The sequence below is a fragment of the Suricata suricatta genome, chromosome 5 (genome assembly GCF_006229205.1).
Source record: "Suricata suricatta isolate VVHF042 chromosome 5, meerkat_22Aug2017_6uvM2_HiC, whole genome shotgun sequence".
Lineage (NCBI taxonomy): Eukaryota > Metazoa > Chordata > Mammalia > Carnivora > Herpestidae > Suricata > Suricata suricatta.
Window position 1 is genome coordinate 112259019 of NC_043704.1, and position 10219 is coordinate 112269237.

At 37.5% G+C, this 10219-nt stretch overlaps 1 protein-coding gene across 1 annotated transcript in view; it reads left to right on the top strand.

Moving 5' to 3' along the window:
• COMMD2 (COMM domain containing 2) overlaps positions 1–7294 on the top strand; it is an 8465-nt gene extending 1171 nt beyond the window's left edge. Inside the window, exons 3-5 of the mRNA XM_029940069.1 lie at positions 303–385; positions 940–1113; positions 6866–7294. Coding sequence (XP_029795929.1) covers positions 303–385; positions 940–1113; positions 6866–7063 — 455 coding nt within the window. The 3' untranslated portion in view covers positions 7064–7294. The remainder of the gene's footprint in view (positions 1–302; positions 386–939; positions 1114–6865) is intronic.
• The last annotated feature ends 2925 nt before the right edge of the window (positions 7295–10219 follow it).

The following is a 10219-nucleotide window of genomic DNA, read 5'->3' on the forward strand; positions in this document are numbered from 1 at the left end:
ATTGTCAGCCCTTGAGTTCCTCTTACACCAGACTTGAAGTAGCTGGGCATTCAAGAGAAGGACTGTAGGCCTGATAGTAGTCTCCACGGGTCTGCATTTTGGAAAGAAGGTTACACGGCAGCAAATCCCCAAAACTTTGGTCCCGCAGTAGAGAGTGAACAAGAGCCTATTACTAACTCACTCTCTTTCACTGTAGTGTTTGAAAATATGGAATAATGGACAACATTTATTCCTAAATAAGAATTTGAATAAAGGGATAAATATCACACAATAATGTATTTGCTTTTTTCCCTCTTTCCCAGGAAAACTCAACGTGAGCAGTGACACTGTCCAGCATGGTGTGGAAGGACTAATATACCTCCTCACTGAAAGCTCAAAGCTTATGGTAAGGGCTTCTGTGGAGTGTTTTGCATTTCTTTGACATTAAAAAGGTCCAGTATACTCAATATCATAGCCCTGGCAGGCACCTGCTCATTTCAGCTATGTAGTTAATGGTTTATAGTTGATTGAGTGAAGCCGTGCCTAAAGAATATGACTATCGTGTGACCTGCAGGTATGAATGCCTCTCGCTAGTGTAAATTAAAATTCCCTCGAATTCTGCATGTTATTAAGCCATATCTAATAGTATGTATTCTAGGAGGAGGGAGAAACAAGTGATTTTTTTTTTGGCATATTAGCAGTATCTGGCTTGATGGAGGATGGGTGAGAAACTGGGCATTTTAATAATTCTTTTTATGCTTTAGTACAGGTATTTTTATGTATCAGAAACTCAGACTTTAAAATAGTGGGCAAGAGTTACCTCTAAAAATAAAGGATGTTGTTTCTTTTTCCAGGCAGAAAAGAATTAGGACATATCGTGTTCTTTTGTGTATATCAATATTTTAGCATTTACTAGACAAATATAAATTTGATGTTCTGTTAAATGTGATTCACTTTCAGATTTCTGAACTGGATTTCCAAGACTCAGTTTTTGTCCTGGGATTCTCTGAAGAATTGAACAAATTATTGCTTCAGCTTTATCTAGACAACAGAAAAGAGATCAGAACTATTCTGAGTGAATTGGCACCAGACCTTCCCAGTTACCACAGCCTTGAATGGCGACTAGATGTACAGGTATGGTTTTTTTCCCTCCACCTGACAGACTGTTTGTTTTAGTTCTGTGTCCTCAGGCTTATTATATTGTGTACCACCGTAAGCAAACCTTGGTTTGAAACTTTATTTTTTTAATGTTTATTTTGAGACCATTTCACAAATAGTTCATTTTCTGATATGCTTAATGTGTTTACATAAGTTTCATTTGCAAAGTTTGTAAGAAATAGGTTATTTTGGAGAGGAGGTGGTCATGCAGATTTTTAAAGTGGTATTTGACTTTTAAAAACTTTTGTCTAAGCAAAGCACACATGTATTAAAGTGCTAAGTTGTTGTATAGCTCTGTGAATTGTCACATGGTGAAAACACCCATAAAACCAACACTTGCCCGTGACAAGCACCCCGGAAGCATCCTCTTTGCTTCTTACCAATTCTCCTTCCTTCCTTTCTAAAGGTAACCAGCATCCTGACTTCAGATACATAGATTACTTCTACCTGTTCTTTAGCTTCCTATATATGGAATGACTCAGTAAATACTCATCTGTGTCTGGCTTCTTTACGCATTATGTTTGTAAGATTCAGTCATTTGTAAAGCCGCATTGATAACCGGAAGGGAGTTCTCAGACTCTTGTATGTAGCCCTTTATCAGTGACTGAGAAGTCAATAGGTGTTTATTGAATGTCATCATTTGCTGTGCTAAATGCTTTGGTACACAAAAGAAGTATAAGACATTTTCTCAATTGGAAAAGATGTTATCATCTACTTAGAGGAGTATTAGATGTTCTCAACTAGTAATTAAAGATAGTTATAAAATAAGTTTCTGGAGGGGAAAAATATTTGTGTAAGGGAAGTTATAGTTGTATACTATATTTCAAAAACCTATAGCTTAGGTCATTCAGTATATGCTTGCACAATTCAGGAAAGCTTCAACCAAAGGAGGTAAAATTTCAGAAGAGCAAATAAATAGAGAAAACCAGGGTTAATGTTCTTGGAAGAAGAGACAGCATAAGTTGTAAAGGCCCACATGGATATGGGAATGAGCACTGAATATGTGGCACACTGGTTCCCAAACTTGACTGCATAGCGGAATGGCCTGGGGAATCTTAAAATATTTTCTTGTCTGTGTTCCACCCCCAGAGATTCTGATTTATTGTTTTGGGGTTTGACCTGAGCATCAGAATTTTTTTAGAGTTCCACTTGTTACCCAGGTAATTCTAACTTGCAATAAAGTTTGTAAATTAATGTTGTAGTGGATTCTTCCTGATTCGAATGGTGGTAAGATAGTCCAAACAGGATACAGAAATTCAGTTAGAGGATTTAGCAGTTATAATCCAGTGTGATGAGTGCTTGAATAGGTATAAACACAGGATATGGTATAAACCAGATTATAGGCTCCATGAGGGCAGGGACTGTGTCTTGTTCAGTACTGTGTCCCCAGCACGATGCCTAGTACATAATAGGCATTCAGTGCTGAATTTTTAAAAAGGTGGGGATGGGGGAGGGTAAGTAGCTTCTTAAATTATTTCTCAAATATTTCTTGTACATTTATCATGTGTTAGGTATTGTGGATTTAAAGAACCAAAGTTCATGCTTTTGGAGACATTATAAGTAGCAAATCCTGTGGGGGTCTGGGAAGGAGGAGATCACTGTGACTAAACTTCTGTCTTTAGGTCATTTCATAATAACCAAGTGCAGGAGATGAGGGATGGTCATGTTTATGAGATTCAGCAGTAATATATCTTGTACATCTTTACCCCTCTCTTGGGTGGGGGTAATTTCTGTCTTTTGGGTTCTGGTAGCCCTTAGAAATTATTTTTTTGGTTTTATTGATTTGCATTGAGTTTTTCCATTATGAAGACATTTTTAGAAATTAGAAACTTATGCAGTTGAATTTTCTAAAAGTTGAGAGAGCTTATTTACCCAGTGAAATGGGTTTGAAAAGTTGTGTTACTATAAGAACTGATATAGTTTAAAGCTGTGTACACTGAATGAATAGTGCTTCATGCGGGGAAATGCGTTTAAGGGCTAAAAAAGCTACTGAGAGAACTAATTGATTTTGAGCTCATTAGTCAAAATTATTACAAGGGATTTTAACTGGAGTAGATTTTTCTGCTTATAGGAGGAAGACTTGTCAGATGAAGATCAGCTGAATTGCTAGGAAACTAACTAGTAACAAGTTACAGGACGTTTCATTTTTGAGTAACTGATTTGTCTCCTGGACACTGGTAGTGAATGGATAGTTACCATCTAATTATTGTGTAATTGCTTATGAGAAATACATTTATCATCATAGTTAAGTATCTAGTAGAAACATTTCCCATCATAAATTGCCAGCACAATTAATGCACTTAATAGCATAAGTAAATTGAATGAATGCATGTGAGATTGGTGTGGGAAGATTTACCTTTAGGACTGATCCATTTAAATTGCTTTTGTTATTTTTACAAGGAGAAGAACAGAATTTCATCCCTATTAAAAAAAGTTCATATCGGACACTTATGGGCTACTGTTCTTTTTTTTTTTTTTATGTTTTTATTTATTTTTGAGAAACAGAGAGAGACGGCATGAGCAGAGGAGGGTCAGAGAGAGAGGGAGACACAGAATCCGAAGCAGGCTCCATGCTCTGAGCCAGCTGTCAGCACAGAGCCCGACTCGGGGCTCAAACCCACGAGCCATGAGATCATGACCTGAGCTGAAGCCGGATGCTTAAGGATGCTTAACCAACTGAGCCACTCAGGTGCCCCTGGGCTACTGTTCTTAATCCTGTAGTACTGTCCTGGAAATTTCTTTCTGAGGAAAAATTAGGTCTGAATATCTTACTGGGTGTTTGTTAGGAATGTTAGATAGTTTTCTTCTAGAAATTTTAAAGAATTATATAAATGCTTATTTGTAAAGGATATTAATTGAGATATTATGTTGTCTAAAAATTTGAGGATAGATTGAGTCTTTGAATGAAAAATTCATGGTTTATACACCTGGATACATTTGGTCCCAGTCTATCAATGCAGATACAGAGGAAAAAGAAGCATAAATAATGTGTAAGTGAATCAGTCAGTAGTATATTCAGTCATCATATCTTATAGTTTACCTATCTTTCATACCTGTACTTTTCTGTGCTAGATAAATGATCTTAAAGAGATACTTTAACAAGTACCTGTGCTACGTTTAGGGACTGGCTCACTAAAGGGAATTGACCTATTGTTTCCAGATTATTTTTAGACATTAAATTTCAGCTGTGGATCAGCATCTTGGGTTCTTTTGGAAGCCAGATCACCTAGTATTAATTGGAAGAACTTATTAGAATATTCGTGTTGTGGTATGAATTAATCCTGAAATCTCAGGTTTAGATTTTCGGTCACTTGGAATCCTCTTCAATTTAGCTTCCTGTCCTTTTGACATGGCTCCAGTAATTTAAGGTAACAGTATTGCTTTTCTGTATAACAAGATGCTTCAGGCTTATCTCGCACAGTTGTTATCCCAGACCTCTAAATCACTTTCTCTTTTAAGAAGCTCCTGGTTCCTTTTAAAGAAGAATGGTCTTTATTTTTTTTTAATTTTTTTTAATGTTTTATTTATTTTTGATACAGAGAGAGACAGAGCACGAGAGGGGGAGGGGCAGAGAGAGAGGGAGACACAGAACCAGAAGCAGGCTCCAGGCTCTGAGCTAGCTGTCAGCACAGAGCCCGACGCGGGGCTTGAACCCACGAACGTGAGATCTGACCTGAGCCGAAGCCGGAGGCTTAACCGACTGAGCCACCCAAGTGCCCCAAGAAGAATGGTCTTTAGAGAACAGTGTGGTGCTAGGGCTAAATGCCTTGGCTTCCAAGTTAGCCATTGTTTCTAGTGGTTTTCTTTTTCTTTAAAAATGTCAATAGTACTTTTTAAAAATTCAAAATATATCATACAAACAAAAGATTACAGATACTCAGTTCAAAGAATAATAGTAAAACAAGTACCCATTGCCAAGCTTAAGAAATACAATGAAACCAGGCTGCCTGGGTGGTTCATTTGGTTAAACATCCAACTTTGGCTCAGGTCACAAGCTCACAGTTCGTGTGTTCAATCCCCACGTCAGACTCTGTGCTGGCACCTCGGAGCCTGGAGATTCTGGCTCTGTGCCAGCAGCTCAGATTCTGGGTCTCCCTCTCTCTCTGCCCTTCCCGCTCATGTTCGCTCGCTCTTGCTCTCTCTCTCTCTCAAGAATAAACATTAAAAAATTTAAAAAAACAAGAAATACAATGAAACCATCTGTGACCTCCCCCAGTTACAACCCCTCCCACTTCCCCAGAGGTAACCATTTTCCTGAATTTGCTATTAATCCTTTCTTTAGTTTTTTTTAACACTTTTTTCATTAAACTTTAAGTTTTTTTTTAATTTTTTTTAATGTTTATTTATTTTTGATACAGAGAGAGACAGAGCATGAGAGGGGGAGGGTCAGAGAGAGAAGGAGACACAGAACCGGAAGCAGCTCCAGGCTCTGAGCTAGCTGTCAGCACAGAGCCCGACGCGGGGCTCGAACCCACGAACGTGAGATCTGACCTGAGCCGAAGTCGGAAGCTTAACCGACTGAGCCACCCAGGCGCCCCTAAACTTTAATTTTTATGTATCCCTCTGCAACTTTTCTGATTGAACATTTTCTTTTTAGAATTATCCATGACGGTTTATATTGCTGCGGTTCATTTCTTTTCATTGCCATTTAGTAAGCATTTTATTTTTATGAATATTCTCAGTGCACCCATTCTGTTGTTGAAGAGTATTTGAGATGATTCTAATTTTTTACTCTTGGAAACAAATACAATTACAAATATATGTATATATGTAAGAATTCAAGGTACATCTCTAGGAGTGGAGTTGATGGTATTGTATACTGTTTGCCAAAGTTATTCTCTCTCTTACCCCTCTGCCCAGCAGTGGATGGGCGTTCCCATTTCTATCACTTAGAGTGCCCCATATGCGCCAGGTTTTACATCTCGCCAGTCTGATACGTGTAAAACAACTTCTGGTGTTTTTATTGCCATTTTCCTGATTTTTAATAAAGTGAACTTGTTTTCCTATGTTTATCTATTTTTGCAGCTTCTTTTGTGAATTGCTTACTTAGGTCTTCTGTACATTTTTCTCTTTGGTGGGGTTTTTGTTATTGTTGTTGTTGTTAATCAGAACAGTTTTTCATATGGGGCGCCTGGGTGGCTCAGTCGGATAAGCCGCCAACTTTGGCTCGGGTCATGATCTCACAGTTCGTGAGTTCAAGCCTCTGTGCTGACAGCTCAGAGCCTGGAGCCTGTTTCAGATTCTGTGTCTCCTTCTCTTTCTCCCTTCTTCATGCTCTCTCTGTCTCTCAAAAATAAATAAACATTAAAAAAAATTTTTTAAAGGACAGTTTTTCATATATTCTGGATACTAATCTTTCTTTTTTTCTTTTTGGTTATATGCGTCATAAAATATATTCTCTCAGTTTGTGGCTTTTTTTCTGCCATCGTTAGGTATTCTTGGGAAAAAGTGTAAATAATTTTAATGTATATCAACTTATCAGGTTTTTTCTTTATGATTTGTGCCTTTTATAGCATGTTTTAGAAATCCTTCTGCCCGGCAAGATTGCATATATGTCCTCATGTCTTTTTTCTTTCCAAAGTAAATATGAATTTTTTAAAGTGTATTTTCCATTTTGAAGTCTGTAATTTATGTGAAGTTTGAATTTTGTGTATAAGTTAATTATAAATATTGGTGTGCAGCATGATTATTAAACCGTTATTATCCTCTTATTCCATTTAAAATGAAGCTTGCAAGCAGAAGCCTCAGGCAACAGATAAAACCATCAGTGACTATAAAGCTCCACCTTAACCAGAACGGAGATCAGGACACCAGAGTTCTGCAGACAGACCCAGCCACTCTGCTCCATTTGGTTCAGCAGTTGGAACAAGCACTGGAGGAGATGAAAACAAACCACTGTAGGAGAGTTGTGCGCAATATCAAGTAGTTCCAGCTTTAAGGACTCATTCCCTTTGAGTTACTCGCCTGTTGATAATATGCAACAGTTACTTTTTAAATGTTTTATTATAGTGATAAATACATATAGTTCCCATGAAATTTCTTTTTCTATGCCAAGATAGTGAGGTCATGATCAAAAGCTAAAGGGTTGCCTGGGTGACTCAGTTAAGTGTCTGACTCTTGACTTGGACTCAAGTCATGGTCTCATAGTTCGTGGGATCAAGCCCTGCAACGGGCTCTGTGCTATTAGCACGGGGATTCTCTCTTCCTCTCTCTCTCTCTCTCTGGCCTTCCCCTGCTCGCACTCTGTCTCTCACAATAAATAAATAATAAAAAAGGCACTAAAATAAAGTTCCTTTCCTGGTGCTAAATGTGGTCCATTTCTTGACAAATTACGATGTATTTTATATTTTAAATGTGTACGTACAGTTGAATCAACTGGAAGTGAATCTGTCTTATTCATATCTTTGGTGTATATGAATGTCTTTTTTTGTACTTTTTTTGATTGCTTAACTTTATTATTTTCTTTATTGGCCAAAATTTGAAAATAAAATTCACAATGTAATACTATTGCTATTCAGAATATTTTTAGACAGTTCATTGTTTCTGACCTTTAAAAGCACCCACAATGTTAATAGCCACAGAATAGTTGGAAGTAAATATGAATTTTTTTAAATGCTACATTGTTTAGGCGGTTCATGCATTTTTCCTGGCTAGTGAAGGTAGTAAGTACTTACTATGTTGCTTAAGTTTGAGTTGTCGTGGCTAATTTGATTAAATAACACTCAAATTTGTGTGATCGCATATTACATTTTATCAAGGATCACTTTTTTCCCCTAGTGCCCAAAGCATCTAGGAGACATGGCGTCATTTGCATTTATACACAGGGGATGTAGGAGTAATATAATCATTTCTTAATTATCTAAATATAAATTACAGTCATTTTTTTTGTCATTTTATTTGGATAAAGTATATAAAGAAGGCAGGAGTCCGTGTTTACTACATGTAAATCCTTTCTTCTTTACAGACTTGATTTGTTTGTTTTTTGGTAAGTAACTATAAACTATCGGCTTGAAAAACTCAAATGCTAACGTGTCAGGTTAGCCTGATAGAACACAGGGAGGGACACAGGGAGACCTAAGGAGAAAAACACAGAAGGACTGGGGGTTCAGTCTTAAATCCGTATCTTATTCTGAGAGCCTCATCCCCATGGAGTAATCCAGGAAAGCTTTTAGAACCATCAGACTCAAAGCCGCACTCTTGGTTCTGCCAATGCCTTCCATACTAAGAATTAGAGATTTTCGGGTCAGAGTGACACCGTGTTTCTTCTTTCTCTTAAGAGAGAGTCTGGGGGCGCCTGGGTGGCTCAGTTGTTAAGCATCTGACTTCATCTCAAGTCATGATCTCATGGTTCAGGAGTTCGAGTCCCACATCGGGTGAGCTTGAGCCCCCCACTTCAGGTGAGCCCTGCTTCTCTCTCTCTCTGTTCTAAAAAAAGGGCCTCTTAAAAAAAGAGGGTCCACTGGCACGCTCCCTCTCTCTCTCTTAAAAAAAGAAAAAAAGAGAATCTAGTAGGGAGCAGAGGCGAGTGGAAGAAAAGCATAATTTTAATTGCCACCCATTTAATTGCTGTAGGTGTATGTTCTGCAGTTGCAAACAACTAATATTAGACATTAATAAACTATAAGCAGATAATTTTTAATAATCATAACGATTAATGAGGCTTTCATGTTAACCTCACAAACAAAACAACTTTGTATATTACATGAACTGACAGTAGCATGTCATCAGGTTCAAAAGCAACATGCCTGCCAAGATTCTGTGAGGCTTCTTATTTATCCACATTTGGTAGAAGATACGCAGAGCTGATCCCAGTCAAGACTGAAATAATAGCACTGTGTCCCTTCAAGGCAGCCTTTCTTCTGTATCCACTGATCTAACCCCAATCAAAACAAGAAAGCAGGTATTAGTCTTTAATTATTTGTGTCCAAAACTCCCCTGGCCTCCTTTCTCTGTACTTTATTCTTTCTGATGTTCTGCCTTCTTCACCTTTTTGGGCCAGAATGAGTTGGGAACAGTCTAACTTTGTGAACCTGAGGCTCACTTTTAGTACAGGGCATTGAATGAGTCTGTTTCTTTTCTTCTTTAAACATTCCACATCCTTGGGAACTCTGCCTTGTTTGTTTTATGGCACATTGGATTTTTTAAATTTTATTTATTGTTTGTAGTTAATATATGAACATACTTTCTGCTGATGTAGTCACTGTTCTCTCGTATGAGCAGGTATCATGACTGGGTAATGTGCCTTTCTATCTTTATCTAAATTTTTATTAAGTCATTTTGGATTATAAGTATGTTGGTTTTTCAGGGTTGGCTGACGCATGGTTAGACTTAAATGCCCTATCGCTCATGTCTCAAAGCCAGAATAGTAACGTCTCCGAGAACAGAGCTGGGAGTAGGGACTGACCAATATATATCACAAAGTCTATATAGATACTTCACCCATTGGAAGTCTTTTTTGGGTTTCACAAAATTTCAGTGAGCTTTTTTGTTATTGATGTTTCCAAGTTGAAGCAAATTTAAAGCAGCAAATTGGAAAGGTGGTGGGGATACCATAAAAAAGAAAATATACCTTTGAAAACTGAAAAATGAGAATCTGATGCCAGGGAAAGTTTGAAAAATCATCAAGAGTATATGAAGGATGCATGTGTGGAAGTCCTTAAAATGTATAACAATGTGAAGCCTTTTGGGGTACAATCTTTGGAGAAAGTTAAGAGGTTAGTCTTTGGAACTGGACAAAAAGGGTGTGAATTTTGCATAGTGAGATATAGCATAGTAACAGGCTTTAGAAAATTCTCGTGTAGACTGAGAATCTCATTATTTTATAGCCTTGAATTATGTTCTGTATACTTCCTAATGGTTTCCGGGTGGTAAGATTATAGCTGTTTCTTTTCTTTCTTAATTTCTGTAAATTTAAATGACTCATATTTTATTTTTTTTAATAGTTTATTGTCAAATTGGTTTCCATACAATACCCAGTGCTCTTCCCCACAAGTGCCCTCCTCCATCACCACCACCTCTTTTCCCCCTCCCCCTTCCCCTTCAACACTCAGTTTAGATGACTCATATTTTAAAACAACAAAAA